The sequence below is a fragment of the Telmatherina bonti genome, assembly GCF_933228915.1.
Source record: "Telmatherina bonti genome assembly, chromosome: 5".
In the NCBI taxonomy this organism is placed as follows: domain Eukaryota; kingdom Metazoa; phylum Chordata; class Actinopteri; order Atheriniformes; family Telmatherinidae; genus Telmatherina; species Telmatherina bonti.
In genome coordinates, this window is record NC_136623.1 from 2,249,693 (window position 1) to 2,274,558 (window position 24,866).

General features: G+C 52.2%; 1 protein-coding gene across 1 annotated transcript in view; it reads left to right on the plus strand.

Moving 5' to 3' along the window:
* Positions 1-2,367: 2,367 nt before the first annotated feature.
* LOC306755938 (ras GTPase-activating-like protein IQGAP3) overlaps positions 2,368-24,866 on the plus strand; it is a gene marked incomplete at both ends in the record, with an annotated part of 34,758 nt that continues 12,259 nt past the window's right edge. The window contains 16 exons of the mRNA XM_079240528.1: positions 2,368-2,386; positions 2,916-3,083; positions 3,166-3,308; positions 4,985-5,155; positions 5,565-5,648; positions 8,817-8,888; positions 9,025-9,094; positions 9,177-9,385; positions 12,162-12,314; positions 13,071-13,234; positions 13,316-13,540; positions 14,092-14,232; positions 15,199-15,283; positions 20,241-20,473; positions 20,571-20,703; positions 20,888-20,990. Coding sequence (XP_079096654.1) covers positions 2,368-2,386; positions 2,916-3,083; positions 3,166-3,308; positions 4,985-5,155; positions 5,565-5,648; positions 8,817-8,888; positions 9,025-9,094; positions 9,177-9,385; positions 12,162-12,314; positions 13,071-13,234; positions 13,316-13,540; positions 14,092-14,232; positions 15,199-15,283; positions 20,241-20,473; positions 20,571-20,703; positions 20,888-20,990 — 2,173 coding nt within the window. The remainder of the gene's footprint in view (positions 2,387-2,915; positions 3,084-3,165; positions 3,309-4,984; positions 5,156-5,564; positions 5,649-8,816; positions 8,889-9,024; positions 9,095-9,176; positions 9,386-12,161; positions 12,315-13,070; positions 13,235-13,315; positions 13,541-14,091; positions 14,233-15,198; positions 15,284-20,240; positions 20,474-20,570; positions 20,704-20,887; positions 20,991-24,866) is intronic.

Here is a 24,866-nt window from a genome sequence, read left to right on the forward strand (position 1 = left end):
AAATCCCAGTGGTAAGATGTGGTAAACTCGTAGAGACTTAAAATCCCAGTGGCAAGATGTGGTAAACTCGTAGAGACTTAAAATCCCAGTGGTAAGATGTGGTAAACTCGTAGAGACTTAAAATCCCAGTGGTAAGATGTGGTAAACTCGTAGAGACTTAAAATCCCAGTGGTAAGATGTGGTAAACTCGTAGAGACTTAAAATCCCAGTGGTAAGATGTGGTAAACTCGTAGAGACTTAAAATCCCAGTGGTAAGATGTGGTAAACTCGTAGAGACTTAAAATCCCAGTGGCAAGATGTGGTAAACTCGTAGAGACTTAAAATCCCAGTGGCAAGATGTGGTAAACTCGTAGAGACTTAAAATCCCAGTGGCAAGATGTGGTAAACTCGTAGAGACTTAAAATCCCAGTGGTAAGATGTGGTAAACTCGTAGAGACTTAAAATCCCAGTGGCAAGATGTGGTAAACTCGTAGAGACTTAAAATCCCAGTGGCAAGATGTGGTAAACTCGTAGAGACTTAAAATCCCAGTGGCAAGATGTGGTAAACTCGTAGAGACTTAAAATCCCAGTGGCAAGATGTGGTAAACTCGTAGAGACTTAAAATCCCAGTGGCAAGATGTGGTAAACTCGTAGAGACTTAAAATCCCAGTGGCAAGATGTGGTAAACTCGTAGAGACTTAAAATCCCAGTGGTAAGATGTGGTAAACTCGTAGAGACTTAAAATCCCAGTGGTAAGATGTGGTAAACTCGTAGAGACTTAAAATCCCAGTGGCAAGATGTGGTAAACTCGTAGAGACTTAAAATCCCAGTGGCAAGATGTGGTAAACTCGTAGAGACTTAAAATCCCAGTGGCAAGATGTGGTAAACTCGTAGAGACTTAAAATCCCAGTGGAAGATGTGGTAAACTTGTAGAGACTTAAAATCCCAGTGGCAAGATGTGGTAAACTCGTAGAGACTTAAAATCCCAGTGGCAAGATGTGGTAAACTCGTAGAGACTTAAAATCCCAGTGGCAAGATGTGGTAAACTCGTAGAGACTTAAAATCCCAGTGGTAAGATGTGGTAAACTCGTAGAGACTTAAAATCCCAGTGGTAAGATGTGGTAAACTCGTAGAGACTTAAAATCCCAGTGGCAAGATGTGGTAAACTCGTAGAGACTTAAAATCCCAGTGGCAAGATGTGGTAAACTTGTAGAGACTTAAAATCCCAGTGGTAAGATGTGGTAAACTCGTAGAGACTTAAAATCCCAGTGGTAAGATGTGGTAAACTCGTAGAGACTTAAAATCCCAGTGGCAAGATGTGGTAAACTCGTAGAGACTTAAAATCCCAGTGGCAAGATGTGGTAAACTCGTAGAGACTTAAAATCCCAGTGGTAAGATGTGGTAAACTCGTAGAGACTTAAAATCCCAGTGGCAAGATGTGGTAAACTCGTAGAGACTTAAAATCCCAGTGGTAAGATGTGGTAAACTCGTAGAGACTTAAAATCCCAGTGGCAAGATGTGGTAAACTCGTAGAGACTTAAATCCCAGTGGCAAGATGTGGTAAACTCGTAGAGACTTAAAATCCCAGTGGCAAGATGTGGTAAACTCGTAGAGACTTAAAATCCCAGTGGCAAGATGTGGTAAACTCGTAGAGACTTAAAATCCCAGTGGTAAGATGTGGTAAACTCGTAGAGACTTAAAATCCCAGTGGCAAGATGTGGTAAACTCGTAGAGACTTAAAATCCCAGTGGTAAGATGTGGTAAACTCGTAGAGACTTAAAATCCCAGTGGCAAGATGTGGTAAACTCGTAGAGACTTAAAATCCCAGTGGCAAGATGTGGTAAACTCGTAGAGACTTAAAATCCCAGTGGTAAGATGTGGTAAACTCGTAGAGACTTAAAATCCCAGTGGCAAGATGTGGTAAACTCGTAGAGACTTAAAATCCCAGTGGTAAGATGTGGTAAACTCGTAGAGACTTAAAATCCCAGTGGCAAGATGTGGTAAACTTGTAGAGACTTAAAATCCCAGTGGCAAGATGTGGTAAACTCGTAGAGACTTAAAATCCCAGTGGTAAGATGTGGTAAACTCGTAGAGACTTAAAATCCCAGTGGCAAGATGTGGTAAACTCGTAGAGACTTAAAATCCCAGTGGTAAGATGTGGTAAACTCGTAGAGACTTAAAATCCCAGTGGCAAGATGTGGTAAACTCGTAGAGACTTCTACAGTGTTTACCACATCAAGTTCTGGTGGACAGGTGGAGCCGAGTGTCTGCTGAGTGGAGCAGACTGAAGGAGGACGGACCCTGAGGAACACCTTGATGGATTCAGAAGCAGCAGCCGGAGGAATCTGGTGAGAAATAAAGCAGCGGGTTCTGTCCAGGTTCCTGACGATGCTCGGCCCGGAGCTCGGTACAGAGCTCCGGGTGTTGCAGCGTTCTTCGGCACCGGTCCAAACTGAACTATAAACCATGCAGAATATTTTGCACTCCGTAAAACACATTTAAACATGTCGTGTCTGATTTCCTCTGCAATGAGGAAGGAATCCTCTGATGTGGATTCAGGCCTCTGAGGAGAACAGAAACCGGATTGGTCCTGGTTGTTGTTAGGAGTTCTGCGACAGGTGAACCCTCACCTGTCCTAAACCAGATCAGGTGTTGCAGGGAAGTCACAGTGAAGGAAGCTGGTTCAGGATGTGGTGAACTGGTTTCAGACCACCGAGTGATTCTGGTCTTCCATGAATGGTCCTTTTAAAGTTCCAGAGACCTACATCAAGTCAATTCACTGATCAGTCATCAAGGATTTGGTTCTTTGAGGAGAATTTACAGAAGAACTTGGATTTTACCTGAAGGATGGAGAGTGGTTTGATTTCTGTTGGGATAAACTCGGGTTAAGCACTACATATGATTAGGTTGTACTGATTGATTAATCTGTTTGTCAGTGTGTCTGGCGGTGGCAGCGGTGAACCAGGCTGTGAAGGAGAACCAGGTGAAGCAGACTCTCAGGGTTCTGGTCCTACCTGAGCTGGAACTTCGAGGAGTTTTACCTGACTGTGCTGAAGAGTATCAGAGAGTCCTGAAAGACCTGATGGATCACAGGAGACTTACAGGTAGACACACACACACACACAGGTACACACAGGTGCTGGTGCTCTGTTATCTGACCCCTACGGTCTCATTGTGTGTTTCCAGGTGACAACAGGAGTCCGTGGGTCAAAGTCCGACTGCAGGACGGAACCTTCTACTACTTCCACCTGAACAGACTGGAGGGGAGCTGGGAGAGACCGCCCCACTTCACGCACAACACTGGGTTCATCCACCACCACGAAATCCAGGTTAGTCACCTGGTACCCACCCAGGGACTACACCCCCACCAGGGGACTACACGCCCACCAGGGGACTACACGCCCACCAGGGGACTACACGCCCACCAAGGGACTACACGCCCACCAGGGGACCACACGCCCACCAGGGGACCACACAACCACCAGGGGACTACACCCCCACCAGGGGACCACACGCCCACCAAGGAACCACACAAACACCAGGGGACTACACGCCCACCAGGGGACTACACGCCCACCAGGGGACCACACGCCCACCAGGGGACCACACAACCACCAGGGGACTACACGCCCACCAGGGGACTACACGCCCACCAGGGGACCACACGCCCACCAGGGGACCACACGCCCACCAGGGGACCACACAACCACCAGGGGACTACACCCCCACCAGGGGACCACACGCCCACCAAGGAACCACACAAACACCAGGGGACCACACGCCCACCAGGGGACCACACAACCACCAGGGGACTACACCCCCACCAGGGGACCACACCCCCACCAGGGGACCACACGCCCACCAAGGGACCACACAAACACCAGGGGACTACACGCCCACCAGGGGACCACACGCCCACCAGGGGACTACACGCCCACCAGGGGACCACACGCCCACCAGGGGACCACACGCCCACCAGGGGACCACACGCCCACCAGGGGACTACACGCCCACCAGGGGACTACACGCCCACCAGGGGACTACACGCCCACCAAGGGACCACACAAACACCAGGGGACTACACGCCCACCAGGGGACTACACGCCCACCAGGGGACTACACGCCCACCAGGGGACTACACAACCACCAGGGGACTACACGCCCACCAAGGGACCACACAAACACCAGGGGACTACACAACCACCAGGGGACTACACGCCCACCAAGGGACCACACAAACACCAGGGGACTACACGCCCACCAGGGGACCACACAACCACCAGGGGACTACACGCCCACCAAGGGACCACACAAACACCAGGGGACTACACACCCACCAAGGGACCACACAAACACCAGGGGACCACACGCCCACCAAGGGACCACACAAACACCAGGGGACCACACGCCCACCAGGGGACCACACGCCCACCAGGGGACTACACGCCCGCCAGGGGACTACACGCCCGCCAGGGGACTACACGCCCGCCAGGGGACTACACGCCCACCTGGGGACTACACGCCCACCTGGGGACTACACGCCCACCTGGGGACTACACCCCCACCAGGGGACTACACGCCCGCCAGGGGACCACACGCCCACCTGGGGACTACACGCCCACCTGGGGACTACACGCCAACCAGGGGACGACTACACGCCCACCAGGGGACGACTACACGCCCACCAGGGGACTACACGCCCACCAGGGGACCACACAAACACCAGGGGACCACACAAACACCAGGGGACCACACAAACACCAGGGGACTACACGCCCACCAGGGGACTACACAAACACCAGGGGACCACACAAACACCAGGGGACTACACGCCCACCAGGGGACTACACGCCCACCAGGGGACTACACGCCCACCAGGGGACTACACGCCCACCAGGGGACTACACGCCCACCAGGGGACTACACGCCCACCAGGGGACCACAGGCCCATCTGGGGACAACACGCCCATCTGACACTTGTGACACACAGTGTCTCCGTCCACAGGAAGTGGTCAGCAGGACGTCATCGTCGTACAGCTGTGGCCTCCTGTGGAAGAGCAGCCAATCCCTGATTGTTGCCTTGCAGGCTCGTTGTCGAGGCTTCCTGATCAGGCAGCAGCTGGAGGCTCGGCACCGTTACCTCATCAGTCAGACACCTGCTGTCATCATCATCCAGGTGAGCCCCAATCCCAGATGCAGGAGTGACTAACCAGGATGTTGCAAAGCTGGGTGTCACCTCGGTTATCCAGTCAGGGTTTTCCATCTGGATCAGAGCGCTCACATAAAAGGGGCGGAGCAATCAGACATGGTGAAACCATGCAGAGCAGCTCTAAACGTGCTTGTTGTGAGACGGTTTGGATAAAAGCGTCTGTCTTATCCAGAACATCACCTGGTCCAGAGCAGGTAGCCGTTCAGTTACCATGGTGATTTAGTCCAGTAACCAGGGAAACAGCATCACAGGACAGAAAACCCTGACGTTACCACCATAAGAGGAAATGCAGCTTCCTGGTTCAGGTCTGGATCACAGACCAGTTCTACCTGTGTGGTGGTCCGACTGTGTCCTTCCCTGCTGATTTTGTGTGCAGGCTCACTGGAGGAGGTTTGTCAAACAGCAGACGTACAGGAGACGGCTGCAGCTCCTCTACATAAACTGGAGGGCCGTGGTTAAGGTAGGTCTACTCTACAGCACCACAGAAGAAGAATGCACATTTAAAACCTCCACATGCTGGTTAACAAGCCAGAACCAGGATTATCCAAAGACCCGATCGAAGACAGGGGTTGAACCCAGTCTCCAGGCCTTATGTGGTCATGTTGGGTCCAGCTGTGGGTCCTCAGATGAGGGCTGGGAGCCAGTAGAAAACCAGAGTCCAACTCAATCTCCCATCCTGAGCAAGCACACTGGCGACAGTGGGAAGGAAAAAACTCCCTTTTAACAGGAAGGAAACCTCCGGCAGAACCCGGCTCAGGACAGGCAGCCATCTGCCTCTGCTGTGTGGGGGGAAGAGGACAGAAAGACAACAGACAACAGGAACTGCTACTCCCGGCCAGGGAGACCTGCTGAGACAGGAGACATACATGTTAATGATGCAACACTGTTATTGGGGGGGGGTAAATGAGAGAGATAAAGAGAAAGAAGCTCAGTGTATCAGGAAATGTCCCTCAGCAGTCTAAACCTATAGCAGCATAACTAAGGGATACTAACCATCCCTAGCTATAGGACTCATCAAAAAGATAAGTCTTCAGCCTAGTCTTAAAGGTGGGGAGGGTGTCTGCTTCCCTAACACTAACTGGGAGCTTATTCCATAAGAGAGGGGCCTGATAACCAAAGGCTCTGCCTCCTGCTCGGCTCTTTGAGACTCTAGGAACCACAAGTAAGCCTGCAGTCTGCGAACGAAGTACTCTGCTTGGTATAAAAGGAACAATGAGGTCTTTGATATATAGTGGTGCCTGGTTGTGGAGGGCTTTATATGTAAGGAGAAGGATTTTAAATTCTATTCTAGATTCAACAGGCAGCCAATGAAGAGAGGCTAAAACTGGAGAAATATGATCTCTCCTGCTGGTTCTGGTCAGGACTCTGGCTGCAGAATTCTGGATCAGCTGAAGGCTTTTCAGGGCATATTTAGGACAGCCCAGTAATAGAGAGTTACAGTAATCTAGTCTGGAAGTAACAAAAGCGTGAACCAGTTTTTCTGCATCACTCCGAGACAGAATGTCCCTAATTTTGGCTATATTACGTAAATGAAAGAAGGCTGTTTTAGTAACCTGCTTAATATGTGGACCAAAGGACAGGTCAGGGTCAAATATTACTCCAAGGTTTCTCACTGTAGCACTGGAAGCTAAAGTAATGCCATCCAGGTTCATTACAAAACTGGAGAATTTAGCTCTGAGTTTTTCAGATCCAAAGAGAATTAAAACCGCAAGCGGTGATATAGGCCCTCGCACCATGGCGCCGCTCGGCATAATGCCACCGCCTCCCCTGGCAACATCCTTCCCATGCCTCTCTCAACCTAAAGTGCAGCCAGACTGCACTTCAGGCCATTAAGGCCTTATGAAGGGTCACTTCCTGTCACCAAGGGGCGGGGCTAACTTATCATCTAATTATTGACATGCACAAATGTGAAGGATATGACTGGCATCATCTGTAGCAAATTTGGTGCAGGTTGGTTGTTTTTTGTGGGAGTTATGTCAGTTTTCCTTTTCATTGCATCACAGCTGCTTTGCTGCCCCGCCTCTCCTAAATGATATCCCCTATTAAAAGAAATAGCACAACTTTTAATCACACATGTCTCTTGAGCATCCTGACTCATTTGGGTTAAAGTTAGATAAAATTCTTAGCAGGACTTCCTCAAAATGCATGGCAAAGAAAATGACAGAAATGACCCCGAAAATGGCACCTTTTTCAACATGGCCGACTTCCTGTTTGATTTAGCCCATATGTCCAAGAGACTTTTTTGAAGGTACTGGAAGGTTCTACAACTGTGCCGAATCATATCCATGTCAGTCAATGTAGTGGGCGGGGCTGATTGATTGAAATATTGTAGGGGGCGCTATGGAGCCATTTACTATCTTTTCCACTATATTGTAATTTTACTCTATTAAGTACATAACTGTCATGACTCATGGCAAGTATGGTGAAGATCAACAATTTCATGGCTTTGTTACAGGTACTTCCTGGTTCATGATATCAGACACTTGTTGTTGCCAAGGGGCGAGGCTAGTTCAGAGTCATATCATTGCATTGCAGATTTTGTTCATCATGGGACTGGCATCAAATGGGTCGATTCCTGTGCTGATATGTTGTTTTATGTGGGAGTTTTAGCAATAAGTCTTTGTTAATGAGACATAAAACTTTGAGGGCCCGCCCCTCCTAAACTAAATCTTCTATTAGAAGAAATAACACAACTTTAAATCACACATGCCTCCTGAGCATCCTGTGCAAGTTGGGTGTCAGTTGGACAATATCCCTAGGAGGAGTTGTTTAAAATGCATGGCAAAGAAATGACCCCAAAAATGGCACCTTTTTCAAAATGCCCGACTTCCTGTTGGTTTTGGCCCATATGTCCAGGAGACTTTATTGAAGGTACTGGAAGGTTCTCCAACTGTGCTGAATTTTATCCATGTCGGTCCATGTAGTGGGCGGGGCTGATTGATTGAAATTTTGTAGGGGGCGCTATGGAGACATGCTCCATTTATTCCATAATGTTTCAATTGGGCTTAGTTCAGGGCCTTACTGTCATCAGTCATGGCAAGTTTGGTGGCGGTCCAAGGTTCCATGGCTTGGTCACAGGTACTTCCTGTTTCATGGCGTTGGACCGCCATTCGCCATGTCCCGTTTAGCGTAGCGACTTGAGGTTTTTATTGTGGCATCATGAAAGGGTTTGACATGTTTTGGAGGAGGCTCAAGTGTTTTGGACCATTTGCTTAGAAGCATGATCCTCAAACGTGGAAAAAACCACTTCCTGTTGTAAGTGGGCGGAGCTTAGGTCTACACCAGCAATGGTCACATTAATCTGTTCAGGACTGATCCCTTATTAATCCCTATAAGGTTTAGGCTGATCAGATCAAAATTGACAATTTTATAGTGATATTATAGTGATAAACATTATGGTATTCATTCTTGTATTTTCACAAAGGTAATATTGTGGGGTGGGAAGAAAAGCCTGTAGTTCTACCTGGCAGCACCTGCGTCCAACTGGACAGTCGACCAGCACCTTCCTACGATATCCTCTTCTGTTGGATATTCTGCTTGTGTTGCTTCACTCCCACATGTCAGTGGCGTTGGATAAAAGCATCATGGCGGTAGAGTCTGAGCAAGTTTTTCTTCCATGTCTGAGCAGATCCAGGCGTTTGTGAAGATGTGGCTTGCGAGGAGGAAATATCAAGCTCGGCTGACATTCTTCAGACACAACGTGAGTCCGGTTCTCATGTCGACGCTACAATAAGCTAATAACCGCTAGCCTTTCTAAAGCGCAGTTTGCCGTCTGCCAATCAGAGAGCAGGATCTGCTGTTTCCATGGTAACATTTTATGATAATCGTGGTTACAGGTGGGCGCTGTCATTAAGATTCAGGCCTTCTTCAGAGCCAACAGAGCCAGACATGAGTACAGGATGCTGGGTGAGTCCTGGAGGCGGCAGCTTCACTTCATAACCTCATCTGATTGGCTCATTAATTAGCCCTTCCCCCTCTTCCGTCCTAGTGCACTCAGACACGCCCCCCCTGCCTGTGGTCAGGAAGTTCCTCCACCTGCTTGACGTGGGTGATGATGACATCAGACAGGAGGCGGAGCTTCTACGTTTGAGGGAGGAGGTAGTGAGGAGCATTCGCTTCAACCGACAGCTAGAGGCAGACCTGGACCTGATGGACCTGAAGATCGGTCTCCTGGTCCGGAACAGAGCCACTCTGCAGGTAAGACCGAACCCGGCCGAGTCCAGGACCTGCCACCGAAGCAAAGTTCCCTGGTTCCACAGTTTCATGGTTTCTGTTCCCGGTCTGATCCCCGTTTCCTCCTGAACAGGAAGTGGTTTCTGTTTCCGGTCTGATCCCCGTTTCCTCCTGAACAGGAAGTGGTTTCTGTTCCAAGTCTGATTCCCGTTTCCTCCTGAACAGGAAGTGGTTTCTGTTCCAAGTCTGATTCCCGTTTCCTCCTGAACAGGAAGTGGTTTCTGTTCCCGGTCTGATCCCCGTTTCCTCCTGAACAGGAAGTGGTTTCTGTTTCCGGTCTGATCCCCGTTTCCTCCTGAACAGGAAGTGGTTTCTGTTCCCGGTCTGATCCCCGTTTCCTCCTGAACAGGAAGTGGTTTCTGTTTCCGTTCTGATCCCCGTTTCCTCCTGAACAGGAAGTGGTTTCTGTTCCCGGTCTGATCCCCGTTTCCTCCTGAACAGGAAGTGGTTTCTGTTCCCGGTCTGATCCCCGTTTCCTCCTGAACAGGAAGTGGTTTCTGTTCCCGGTCTGATCCCCGTTTCCTCCTGAACAGGAAGTGGTTTCTGTTCCCGGTCTGATCCCCGTTTCCTCCTGAACAGGAAGTGGTTTCTGTTCCAAGTCTGATTCCCGTTTCCTCCTGAACAGGAAGTGGTTTCTGTTTCCGGTCTGATCCCCGTTTCCTCCTGAACAGGAAGTGGTTTCTGTTTCCGTTCTGATCCCCGTTTCCTCCTGAACAGGAAGTGGTTTCTGTTCCCGGTCTGATCCCCGTTTCCTCCTGAACAGGAAGTGGTTTCTTTTTCCGGTCTGATCCCCGTTTCCTCCTGAACAGGAAGTGGTTTCTGTTCCCGGTCTGATCCCCGTTTCCTCCTGAACAGGAAGTGGTTTCTGTTTCCGGTCTGATCCCCGTTTCCTCCTGAACAGGAAGTGGTTTCTGTTTCCGGTCTGATCCCCGTTTCCTCCTGAACAGGAAGTGGTTTCTGTTTCCGTTCTGATCCCCGTTTCCTCCTGAACAGGAAGTGGTTTCTGTTCCCGGTCTGATCCCCGTTTCCTCCTGAACAGGAAGTGGTTTCTTTTTCCGGTCTGATCCCCGTTTCCTCCTGAACAGGAAGTGGTTTCTGTTCCCGGTCTGATCCCCGTTTCCTCCTGAACAGGAAGTGGTTTCTGTTTCCGTTCTGATCCCCGTTTCCTCCTGAACAGGAAGTGGTTTCTGTTCCCGGTTTGATCCCCGTTTCCTCCTGAACAGGAAGTGGTTTCTTTTTCCGGTCTGATCCCCGTTTCCTCCTGAACAGGAAGTGGTTTCTGTTTCCGGTCTGATCCCCGTTTCCTCCTGAACAGGAAGTGGTTCTGTTTCCGGTCTGATCCCCGTTTCCTCCTGAACAGGAAGTGGTTTCTGTTCCCGGTCTGATCCCCGTTTCCTCCTGAACAGGAAGTGGTTTCTGTTCCCGGTCTGATCCCCGTTTCCTCCTGAACAGGAAGTGGTTTCTGTTCCCGGTCTGATCCCCGTTTCCTCCTGAACAGGAAGTGGTTTCTGTTCCCGGTCTGATCCCCGTTTCCTCCTGAACAGGAAGTGGTTTCTGTTTCCGGTCTGATCCCCGTTTCCTCCTGAACAGGAAGTGGTTTCTTTTTCCGGTCTGATCCCCGTTTCCTCCTGAACAGGAAGTGGTTTCTGTTTCCGGTCTGATCCCCGTTTCCTCCTGAACAGGAAGTGGTTTCTGTTCCCGGTCTGATCCCCGTTTCCTCCTGAACAGGAAGTGGTTTCTGTTTCCGGTCTGATCCCCGTTTCCTCCTGAACAGGAAGTGGTTTCTGTTCCAAGTCTGATTCCCGTTTCCTCCTGAACAGGAAGTGGTTTCTGTTCCCGGTCTGATCCCCGTTTCCTCCTGAACAGGAAGTGGTTTCTGTTCCCGGTCTGATCCCCGTTTCCTCCTGAACAGGAAGTGGTTTCTGTTCCCGGTCTGATCCCCGTTTCCTCCTGAACAGGAAGTGGTTTCTGTTTCCGGTCTGATCCCCGTTTCCTCCTGAACAGGAAGTGGTTTCTGTTTCCGTTCTGATCCCCGTTTCCTCCTGAACAGGAAGTGGTTTCTGTTCCCGGTCTGATCCCCGTTTCCTCCTGAACAGGAAGTGGTTTCTGTTCCCGGTCTGATCCCCGTTTCCTCCTGAACAGGAAGTGGTTTCTGTTCCCGGTCTGATCCCCGTTTCCTCCTGAACAGGAAGTGGTTTCTGTTCCCGGTCTGATCCCCGTTTCCTCCTGAACAGGAAGTGGTTTCTGTTCCCGGTCTGATCCCCGTTTCCTCCTGAACAGGAAGTGGTTTCTTTTTCCGGTCTGATCCCCGTTTCCTCCTGAACAGGAAGTGGTTTCTGTTTCCGGTCTGATCCCCGTTTCCTCCTGAACAGGAAGTGGTTTCTGTTCCCGGTCTGATCCCCGTTTCCTCCTGAACAGGAAGTGGTTTCTGTTTCCGGTCTGATCCCCGTTTCCTCCTGAACAGGAAGTGGTTTCTGTTTCCGGTCTGATCCCCGTTTCCTCCTGAACAGGAAGTGGTTTCTGTTCCCGGTCTGATCCCCGTTTCCTCCTGAACAGGAAGTGGTTTCTGTTCCCGGTCTGATTCCCGTTTCCTCCTGAACAGGAAGTGGTTTCTGTTTCCGGTCTGATCCCCGTTTCCTCCTGAACAGGAAGTGGTTTCTGTTCCCGGTCTGATCCCCGTTTCCTCCTGAACAGGAAGTGGTTTCTGTTCCCGGTCTGATCCCCGTTTCCTCCTGAACAGGAAGTGGTTTCTCACTGCAAGAAACTGACGAAGAAGAACAAGGAGCAGCTGGCCGACATGATGGATGTGGAGAGAAGTAAAGGACTGAAGGGTCTGAGCAGACAGAGACGAGAAAGACTGGAGGCCTACCAGCACCTGTTCTACCTGCTGCAGGTGAGACACACACCTGTTCTACCTGCTGCAGGTGAGACACACACCTGTTCTACCTGCTGCAGGTGAGACACACACACCTGTTCTACCTGCTGCAGGTGAGACACACACACCTGTTCTACCTGCTGCAGGTGAGACACACACCTGTTCTACCTGCTGCAGGTGAGACACACACACCTGTTCTACCTGCTGCAGGTGAGACACACACCTGTTCTACCTGCTGCAGGTGAGACACACACACCTGTTCTACCTGCTGCAGGTGAGACACACACACCTGTTCTACCTGCTGCAGGTGAGACACACACACCTGTTCTACCTGCTGCAGGTGAGACACACACCTGTTCTACCTGCTGCAGGTGAGACACACACCTGTTCTACCTGCTGCAGGTGAGACACACACACCTGTTCTACCTGCTGCAGGTGAGACACACACACCTGTTCTACCTGCTGCAGGTGAGACACACACACCTGTTCTACCTGCTGCAGGTGAGACACACACACCTGTTCTACCTGCTGCAGGTGAGACACACACACCTGTTCTACCTGCTGCAGGTGAGACACACACACCTGTTCTACCTGCTGCAGGTGAGACACACACACCTGTTCTACCTGCTGCAGGTGAGACACACACACCTGTTCTACCTGCTGCAGGTGAGACACACACACCTGTTCTACCTGCTGCAGGTGAGACACACACCTGTTCTACCTGCTGCAGGTGTGTACAGATGTAGTGTGTGTGTGTGTGTGTGTGTGTTTCAGACGCAGCCATCTTACCTGGCGCAGGTGATCTTCCTGATGCCTCAGAGCCGCTCCACGTCCTTCATGGAGATGTTGGTGTTCAGTCTTTTTAACTACGGCTCGGACCGCAGAGACGCCTTCCTGCTGCTGCAGCTGTTCACAGAGGCGCTCCGACACGAGATCAGGTACCTGATGATGCTTCTCTCCGATGATGTCACTTCCTGTCTGTGATGTCACCTGGTCACGCCGTGTGTTCCTGCGGTCAGAGTGAAGGTGGAGCGGCCTCGCGAGGTGGTCACAGGGAATCCCACGGTCATCAAGATGCTGGTGAACTTCTACCGGCAGGCTCGGGGTCAGAACAGCCTGAGGGAGTCTCTGGGTCCGGCTCTGCAGGACGTCCTGCTGGACCGGACCCTCAGCATCAGGACCGACCCGCTGGACGTCTACAAGACCTGGATCAACCAGACGGAAACCCAAACCGGAAACAAGAGGTTGGACCACCCACACCTGGAACACCATCACCTGGAAACATGGAGTTCAGTCGCTCACCTGGTACATGTTCTGTCCCTCTGTCCCACCTGTCCCTCTGTCCCACCTGTCCCACTTGTCCCTCTGTCCCACTGTCCCACCTGTCCCACTTGTCCCTCTGTCCCACCGGTCCCACTGTCCCACCTGTCCCTCTGTCCCACCTGTCCCACTGTCCCTCTGTCCCACCTGTCCCACTTGTCCCTCTGTCCCACCGGTCCCACCTGTCCCTCTGTCCCACTTGTCCCTCTGTCCCACCGGTCCCACTGTCCCACCTGTCCCTCTGTCCCACCTGTCCCACTTGTCCCTCTGTCCCACCGGTCCCACTGTCCCACCTGTCCCTCTGTCCCACCTGTCCCTCTTTCCCTCTGTCCCACTTGTCCCTCTGTCCCACCTGTCCCACCTGTCCCTCTGTCCCACCTGTCCACCTGTCCCACCTGTCCCTCTTTCCCTCTGTCCCACCTGTCCCTCTGTCCCACCTGTCCTTCTGTCCCACCTGTCCCACCTGTCTACACAGTTCCCTCCCCTATGAGGTGTCTCCTGAAGACGCTCTGTCTCATCCTGAAGTTCAGAGACGGATCGATGTTGCCATCATAAACCTGAAGAACCTGACAGACCGCGTTCTCAAAGCCATCACCGCCAATCTCCAGAAACTCCCGTAGGTGTCTTCTGGTCCAGCCGGTCCACTAGGTCCAGCCGGTCCACTAGGTCCAGCCGGTCCACTGGGTCCAGCCGGTCCACTAGGTCCAGCCGGTCCACTAGGTCCAGCCGGTCCACTAGGTCCAGCCGGTCCACGAGGTCCAGCCGGTCCACTAGGTCCAGCCGGTCCACTGGGTCCAGCCGGTCCACGAGGTCCAGCCGGTCCACTAGGTCCAGCCGGTCCACTAGGTCCAGCCGGTCCACTGGGTCCAGCCGGTCCACGAGGTCCAGCCGGTCCACTGGGTCCAGCCGGTCCACTAGGTCCAGCCGGTCCACTGGGTCCAGCCGGACTAGCCGGTCCACGAGGTCCAGCCGGACTAGCCGGTCCACTAGGTCCAGCCGGTCCACTAGGTCCAGCCGGACTAGCCGGTCCACTGGGTCCAGCCGGACTAGCCGGTCCACTGGGTCCAGCCGGTCCACTAGGTCCAGCCGGACTAGCCGGTCCACTAGGTCCAGCCGGACTAGCCGGTCCACTGGGTCCAGCCGGACTAGCCGGTCCACTAGGTCCAGCCGGTCCACTGGGTCCAGCCGGACTAGCCGGTCCACTGGGTCCAGCCGGTCCACTAGGTCCAGCCGGTCCACTGGGTCCAGCCGGACTAGCCGGTCCACTGGGTCCAGCCGGACTAGCCGGTCCACTAGGTCCAGCCGGACTAGCCGGTCCACTGGGTCCAGCCGGTCCACTAGGTCCAGCCGGACTAGCCGGTCCACGAGGTCCAGCCGGTCCACTGGGTCCAGCCGGACTAGCCGGTCCACTAGGTCCAGCCGGTCCACTGGGTCCAGCCGGACTAGCCGGTCCACGAGGTCCAGCCGGTCCACTGGGTCCAGCCGGACTAGCCGGTCCACTAGGTCCAGCCGGTCCACTGGGTCCAGCCGGACTAGCCGGTCCACTGGGTCCAGCCGGTCATGGTGTGTCTGTCTGTTGCAGATACGGGCTTCGCTACACGGCGAAGGTGCTGAGAGACGCCCTGAGGACAAAGTTCCCTGCAGCCAGCGAGGACGAGCTCTACAAGGTGAACCAGAACCCGGAGGGACCCGGTCCGCTTCATCCCACCATAGAGTCCTGTTGTTGTTTATCCTTTGTTTACTTCCCCCAGAGCTCAGATAAACGGACTGGTTCTGGTCCAACTGTCTGCTCACACGCCCTGATGAGGAACCGGTTCTATAGCACTGTTCCTAGAACCCGGCAAAGTCCGGTTTACTCTGGTTCCGGTGTTCCAGAACCTGACGGGTTCGGTCTGCTTCCGGCGTTCCAGAACCTGAAGGGTTCGGTCTGGTTCCGGCGTTCCAGAACCTGACGGGTTCAGCCTGGTTCCGGCGTTCCAGAACCTGACGTGTTCGGTCTGGTTCCGGCGTTCCAGAACCTGACGGGTTCGGTCTGGTTCCGGCGTTCCAGAACCTGACGTGTTCGGTCTGGTTCCGGCGTTCCAGAACCTGACGTGTTCGGTCTGGTTCCGGTGTTCCAGAACCTGACGGGTTGAGGAAGGTTCAGTCTGGTTCCGGCGTTCCAGAACCTGACGGGTTCAGGCTGGTTCCGGTGTTCCAGAACCTGACGTGTTCGGTCTGGTTCCGGCGTTCCAGAACCTGACGTGTTCGGTCTGGTTCCGGCGTTCCAGAACCTGAAGGGTTCAGTCTGGTTCCGGCGTTCCAGAACCTGACGTGTTCGGTCTGGTTCCGGCGTTCCAGAACCTGACGTGTTCGGTCTGGTTCCGGCGTTCCAGAACCTGACGGGTTCGGTCTGGTTCCGGCGTTCCAGAACCTGACGGGTTCAGGCTGGTTCGGTCTGGTTCCGGCGTTCCAGAACCTGACGGGTTCAGGCTGGTTCGGTCTGGTTCCGGCGTTCCAGAACCTGACTGGTTCAGGCTGGTTCGGTCTGGTTCCGGCGTTCCAGAACCTGACGGGTTCAGGCTGGTTCAGGCTGGTTCGGTCTGGTTCCGGCGTTCCAGAACCTGACGGGTTCAGGCTGGTTCGGTCTGGTTCCGGTGTTCCAGAACCTGACGGGTTCGGTCTGGTTCCGGCGTTCCAGAACCTGACGGGTTCGGTCTGGTTCCGGCGTTCCAGAACCTGACGGGTTCGGTCTGGTTCCGGCGTTCCAGAACCTGACGGGTTCGGTCTGGTTCCGGCGTTCCAGAACCTGACGGGTTCGGTCTGGTTCCGGCGTTCCAGAACCTGACGGGTTCAGTCTGGTTCCGGCGTTCCAGAACCTGACGTGTTCGGTCTGGTTCCGGCGTTCCAGAACCTGACGGGTTCGGTCTGGTTCCGGCGTTCCAGAACCTGACGGGTTCAGTCTGGTTCCGGCGTTCCAGAACCTGACGGGTTCAGTCTGGTTCCGGCGTTCCAGAACCTGACGGGTTCAGTCTGGTTCCGGCGTTCCAGAACCTGACGGGTTCAGTCTGGTTCCGGCGTTCCAGAACCTGACGGGTTCAGGCTGGTTCGGTCTGGTTCCGGCGTTCCAGAACCTGACGGGTTCAGGCTGGTTCGGTCTGGTTCCGGCGTTCCAGAACCTGACTGGTTCAGGCTGGTTCGGTCTGGTTCCGGCGTTCCAGAACCTGACGGGTTCAGGCTGGTTCAGGCTGGTTCGGTCTGGTTCCGGCGTTCCAGAACCTGACGGGTTCAGGCTGGTTCGGTCTGGTTCCGGCGTTCCAGAACCTGACGGGTTCGGTCTGGTTCCGGCGTTCCAGAACCTGACGGGTTCGGTCTGGTTCCGGCGTTCCAGAACCTGACGGGTTCGGTCTGGTTCCGGCGTTCCAGAACCTGACGGGTTCGGTCTGGTTCCGGCGTTCCAGAACCTGACGGGTTCGGTCTGGTTCCGGCGTTCCAGAACCTGACGGGTTCGGTCTGGTTCCGGCGTTCCAGAACCTGACGGGTTCAGTCTGGTTCCGGCGTTCCAGAACCTGACGGGTTCAGGCTGGTTCCGGCGTTCCAGAACCTGACGGGTTCAGTCTGGTTCCGGCGTTCCAGAACCTGACGGGTTCAGGCTGGTTCCGGCGTTCCAGAACCTGACGGGTTCAGGCTGGTTCGGTCTGGTTCCGGCGTTCCAGAACCTGACGGGTTCAGGCTGGTTCGGTCTGGTTCCGGCGTTCCAGAACCTGACGGGTTCAGGCTGGTTCAGGCTGGTTCGGTCTGGTTCCGGCGTTCCAGAACCTGACGGGTTCAGGCTGGTTCGGTCTGGTTCCGGTGTTCCAGAACCTGACGGGTTCGGTCTGGTTCCGGCGTTCCAGAACCTGACGGGTTCGGTCTGGTTCCGGCGTTCCAGAACCTGACGGGTTCGGTCTGGTTCCGGCGTTCCAGAACCTGACGTGTTTGGTCTGGTTCCGGCGTTCCAGAACCTGACGGGTTCGGTCTGGTTCCGGTGTTCCAGAACCTGACGTGTTCGGTCTGGTTCCGGCGTTCCAGAACCTGACGGGTTCAGTCTGGTTCCGGTGTTCCAGAACCTGACGGGTTCGGTCTGGTTCCGTCGTTCCAGAACCTGACGTGTTTGGTCTGGTTCCGGCGTTCCAGAACCTGACGTGTTTGGTCTGGTTCCGGCGTTCCAGAACCTGACTGGTTCGGTCTGGTTCCGGCGTTCCAGAACCTGACTAGTTCGGTCTGGTTCCGGCGTTCCAGAACCTGATGGTTTTACTCTGGTTCCGGCGTTCCAGAACCTGACGGGTTGGGTCTGGTTCCGGCGTTCCAGAACCTGACGTGGTTGGTCTGGTTCCGGCGTTCCAGAACCTGACGGGTTCGGTCTGGTTCCGGCGTTCCAGAACCTGACGGGTTCGGTCTGGTTCCGGCGTTCCAGAACCTGATGGTTTTACTCTGGTTCCGGCGTTCCAGAACCTGACGGGTTGGGTCTGGTTCCGGCGTTCCAGAACCTGACGGGTTCGGTCTGGTTCCGGCGTTTCAGAACCTGACGGGTTCGGTCTGGTTCCGGCGTTCCAGAACCTGACGGGTTCGGTCTGGTTCCGGCGTTCCAGAACCTGATGGTTTTACTCTGGTTCCGGCGTTCCAGAACCTGACGGGTTGGGTCTGGTTCCGGCGTTCCAGAACCTGACGTGTTTGGTCTGGTTCCGGCGTTCCAGAACCTGACGTGTTTGGTCTGGTTCCGGCGTTCCAGAACCTGATGGTTTTACTCTGGTTCCGGCGTTCCAGAACCTGACGGGTTGGGTCTGGTTCCGGCGTTCCAGAACCTGACGTGTTTGGTCTGGTTCCGGCGTTCCAGAACCTGACGTGTTTGGTCTGGTTCCGGCGTTCCAGAACCTGACGGGTTCGGTCTGGTTCCGGCGTTCCAGAACCTGACTAGTTCGGTCTGGTTCCGGCGTTCCAGAACCTGATGGTTTTACTCTGGTTCCGGCGTTCCAGAACCTGACGGGTTGGGTCTGGTTCCGGCGTTCCAGAACCTGACGTGTTTGGTCTGGTTCCGGCGTTCCAGAACCTGACGGGTTCGGTCTGGTTCCGGCGTTCCAGAACCTGACGGGTTCGGTCTGGTTCCGGCGTTCCAGAACCTGACGGGTTCGGTCTGGTTCCGGCGTTCCAGAACCTGATGGTTTTACTCTGGTTCCGGCGTTCCAGAACCTGACGGGTTGGGTCTGGTTCCGGCGTTCCAGAACCTGACGGGTTCGGTCTGGTTCCGGCGTTCCAGAACCTGACGGGTTCGGTCTGGTTCCGGCGTTCCAGAACCTGACGGGTTCGGTCTGGTTCCGGCGTTCCAGAACCTGACGTGTTTGGTCTGGTTCCGGCGTTCCAGAACCTGACGGGTTCAGTCTGGTTCCGGTGTTCCAGAACCTGACGTGTTCGGTCTGGTTCCGGCGTTCCAGAACCTGACGGGTTCAGTCTGGTTCCGGTGTTCCAGAACCTGACGGGTTCGGTCTGGTTCCGTCGTTCCAGAACCTGACGTGTTTGGTCTGGTTCCGGCGTTCCAGAACCTGACGTGTTTGGTCTGGTTCCGGCGTTCCAGAACCTGACGGGTTCGGTCTGGTTCCGGCGTTCCAGAACCTGACGGGTTCGGTCTGGTTCCGTCGTTCCAGAACCTGACGTGTTTGGTCTGGTTCCGGCGTTCCAGAACCTGACGGGTTCGGTCTGGTTCCGTCGTTCCAGAACCTGACGTGTTTGGTCTGGTTCCGGCGTTCCAGAACCTGACGGGTTCGGTCTGGTTCCGGCGTTCCAGAACCTGACGGGTTCGGTCTGGTTCCGGCGTTCCAGAACCTGACGGGTTGGGTCTGGTTCCGGCGTTCCAGAACCTGACGTGTTTGGTCTGGTTCCGGCGTTCCAGAACCTGACGGGTTCGGTCTGGTTCCGGCGTTCCAGAACCTGACGGGTTCGGTCTGGTTCCGGCGTTCCAGAACCTGACGTGTTTGGTCTGGTTCCGTCGTTCCAGAACCTGACGTGTTTGGTCTGGTTCCGGCGTTCCAGAACCTGACGGGTTCGGTCTGGTTCCGTCGTTCCAGAACCTGACGGGTTGGGTCTGGTTCCGGCGTTCCAGAACCTGACGGGTTCGGTCTGGTTCCGGCGTTTCAGAACCTGACGGGTTCGGTCTGGTTCCGGCGTTCCAGAACCTGACGGGTTCGGTCTGGTTCCGGCGTTCCAGAACCTGATGGTTTTACTCTGGTTCCGGCGTTCCAGAACCTGACGGGTTCGGTCTGGTGCTGGCGTTCCAGAACCTGACGGGTTCGGTCTGGTTCCGGCGTTCCAGAACCTGACGGGTTCAGTCTGGTTCCGGCGTTCCAGAACCTGACGGGTTCGGTCTGGTGCCGGCGTTCCAGAACCTGATGGTTTTACTCTGGTTCCGGCGTTCCAGAACCTGACGGGTTCGGTCTGGTGCTGGCGTTCCAGAACCTGACGGGTTCGGTCTGGTTCCGGCGTTCCAGAACCTGACGGGTTCGGTCTGGTTCCGGCGTTCCAGAACCTGACGGGTTCAGTCTGGTTCCGGCGTTCCAGAACCTGACGGGTTCGGTCTGGTTCCGGTGTTACAGCCGATGAATCTGTGTGCAGATTGTGGGGAACCTGGTTTACTACCGCTACATGAACCCGGCCATCGTGGCTCCGGACGGGTTCGACGTGGTGGACCGTTCAGCAGGATCCGCCTTGCAGCCCGAGCAGCGCCACATCCTGGGTTCCATCGCTCGCATGCTGCAGCACGCCGCCGCCAACAAGCACTTCCATGGAGACGGGTACCACGTCCACGCCCTGAACCAGTACATCAGCCAGACACACGGCAAGTTCAGGTGAGCTCACCTGGAGATCCAGTTTGAACCTGGCGTTTCTACTGGAACCAGACTGGGTTGTGGTGGACCTGATGGTTCTGGATGTTTCGTCTTCCAGGAGGTTCCTGGTGTCGGTGTGTGATGTGCCAGAACCAGAGGACCGGTTCAGCATGGACGAGTTCTCAGAGCTGCTGATAGTCAACAGACCTGTGGTCTACATCTCTGTCAGTGAGCTTCTCAGCACACACAAGGTGAGATGCTACCACCTGGTCCTGGTCCTGGTCCAGTCCCGGTCCAGTCCCGGTCCCGGTCCCGGTCCCGGTCCTGGTCCTGGTCCTGGTCCCGGTCCCGGTCCCGGTCCCGGTCCCGGTCCTGGTCCGGTCCTGGTCCTGGTCAACTGACGTTAACACGAAAAGTGTCTTCATGTCTCCTCAGTTGTTGCTGGAGCATCAGGAGGTTTTGTGTCAGGACGCTTCAGACCCCCTCAGCCTGATACTGCAGGACCTGGGTCCAGTTCCAACCCTACAGGACGTAACTGGTACTACAGGTACTACTACACCTGGTACTACAGGTACTACTACACCTGGTACTACAGGTACTACTACACCTGGTACTACAGGTACTACTACATCTGGTATTACAGGTACTACTACACCTGGTACTACAGAGACTACTACAGCTAATACTACAGATACTACTACACCTGGTACTACAGAGACTACTACAGCTAATACTACAGGTACTACTACACCTGGTACTACAGGTACTACTACACCTGGTACTACAGGTACTACTACACCTGGTACTACAGAGACTACTACAGCTAATACTACAGATACTACTACACCTGGTACTACAGAGACTACTACAGCTAATACTACAGATACTACTACACCTGGTACTACAGAGACTACTACAGCTAATACTACAGGTACTACTACACCTGGTACTACAGGTACTACTACACCTGGTACTACAGGTACTACTACACCTGGTACTACAGAGACTACTACAGCTAATACTACAGATACTACTACACCTGGTACTACAGAGACTACTACAGCTAATACTACAGGTACTACTACACCTGGTACTACAGGTACTACTACACCTGGTACTACAGGTACTACTACAGCTAATACTACAGGTACTACTACACCTGGTACTACAGAGACTACTACAGCTAATACTACAGGTACTACTACACCTGGTACTACAGAGACTACTACAGCTAATACTACAGATACTACTACACCTGGTACTACAGAGACTACTACAGCTAATACTACAGGTACTACTACACCTGGTACTACAGAGACTACTACAGCTAATACTACAGATACTACTACACCTGGTACTACAGAGACTACTACAGCTAATACTACAGATACTACTACACCTGGTACTACAGAGACTACTACACCTGGTACTACAGGTACTACTACACCTGATACTACAGGTACTACTACAGCTAATACTACAGGTACTACTACACCTGGTACTACAGAGACTACTACACCTGGTACTACAGGTACTACTACACCTGATACTACAGGTACTACTACAGCTAATACTACAGGTACTACTACAGGTACTACTACACCTGGTACTACAGAGACTACTACAGCTAATACTACAGGTACTACTACACCTGGTACTACAGGTACTACTACAGCTAATACTACAGGTACTACTACAGGTACTACTACACCTGGTACTACAGAGACTACTACAGCTAATACTACAGGTACTACTACACCTGGTACTACAGAGACTACTACAGCTAATACTACAGGTACTACTACACCTGGTACTACAGGTACTACTACAGCTAATACTACAGGTACTACTACACCTGGTACTACAGAGACTACTACAGCTAATACTACAGGTACTACTACAGGTACTACTACACCTGGTACTACAGAGACTACTACAGCTAATACTACAGGTACTACTACACCTGGTACTACAGAGACTACTACAGCTAATACTACAGGTACTACTACACCTGGTACTACAGGTACTACTACAGCTAATACTACAGGTACTACTACAGCTAATACTACAGGTACTACTACACCTGGTACTACAGAGACTACTACAGCTAATACTACAGGTACTACTACACCTGGTACTACAGAGACTACTACAGCTAATACTACAGGTACTACTACACCTGGTACTACAGAGACTACTACAGCTAATACTACAGGTACTACTACAGGTACTACTACACCTGGTACTACTACACCTGGTACTACAGAGACTACTACAGCTAATACTACAGGTACTACTACACCTGGTACTACAGGTACTACTACAGCTAATACTACAGGTACTACTACACCTGGTACTACAGAGACTACTACAGCTAATACTACAGGTACTACTACACCTGGTACTACAGGTACTACTACAGCTAATACTACAGGTACTACTACACCTGGTACTACAGAGACTACTACAGCTAATACTACAGGTACTACTACACCTGGTACTACAGAGACTACTACAGCTAATACTACAGGTACTACTACACCTGGTACTACAGAGACTACTACAGCTAATACTACAGATACTACTACACCTGGTACTACAGAGACTACTACAGCTAATACTACAGGTACTACTACACCTGGTACTACAGAGACTACTACAGCTAATACTACAGATACTACTACACCTGGTACTACAGAGACTACTACAGCTAATACTACAGGTACTACTACACCTGGTACTACAGAGACTACTACAGCTAATACTACAGATACTACTACACCTGGTACTACAGGTACTACTACACCTAGTACTACAGGTACTACTACACCTAGTACTACAGGTACTACTACACCTAGTACTGCAGGTACTACTACACCTGGTACTACATGTACTACTACACCTAGTACTACAGGTACTACTACACCTGGTACTACAGAGACTACTACAGCTAATACTACAGATACTACTACACCTGGTACTACAGAGACTACTACAGCTAATACTACAGGTACTACTACACCTGGTACTACAGGTACTACTACACCTGGTACTACAGGTACTACTACACCTGGTACTACAGAGACTACTACAGCTAATACTACAGGTACTACTACACCTGGTACTACAGAGACTACTACAGCTAATACTACAGATACTACTACACCTGGTACTACAGAGACTACTACACCTGGTACTACAGGTACTACTACACCTGGTACTACAGAGACTACTACACCTGGTACTACAGAGACTACTACAGCTAATACTACAGATACTACTACACCTGGTACTACAGAGACTACTACAGCTAATACTACAGGTACTACTACACCTGGTACTACAGAGACTACTACAGCTAATACTACAGATACTACTACACCTGGTACTACAGGTACTACTACACCTGGTACTACAGGTACTACTACACCTGGTACTACAGACACTACTACAGCTAATACTACAGATACTACTACACCTGGTACTACAGAGACTACTACACCTGGTACTACAGGTACTACTACAGCTAATACTACAGATACTACTACACCTGGTACTACAGAGACTACTACACCTGGTACTACAGAGACTACTACACCTGGTACTACAGGTACTACTACAGCTAATACTACAGGTACTACTACACCTGGTACTACAGAGACTACTACAGCTAATACTACAGATACTACTACACCTGGTACTACAGAGACTACTACAGCTAATACTACAGATACTACTACACCTGGTACTACAGAGACTACTACAGCTAATACTACAGATACTACTACACCTGGTACTACAGGTACTACTACACCTAGTACTACAGGTACTACTACACCTGGTACTACATGTACTACTACACCTAGTACTACAGGTACTACTACACCTGGTACTACAGATACTACTACACCTGGTACTACAGGTACTACTACACCTGGTACTACAGATACTACTACAGATGATACTACAGATGATACTACAGGTAATACTACAGTTAATACTACATGTAATACTACAGATAATACCACAGGTAATACTACAGGTAATACTACAGGTAATACTACAGATGATACTACAGGTAATACTACAGATGATACTACAGATGATACTACAGGTAATACTACAGATGATACTACAGATGATACTACAGGTAATACTACAGGTAATACTACAGTTAATACTACAGGTAATACTACAGGTAATACTACATGTAATACTACATGTAATACTACAGGTAATACTACAGGTAATACTACAGGTAATACTACAGGTAATACTACAGATGATACTACAGATACTACAGGTAATACTACAGATGATACTACAGATAATACCAGAGGTAATACTACAGATAATACTACAGGTAATACTACAGATGATACTACAGGTAATACTACAGGTAATACTACAGATG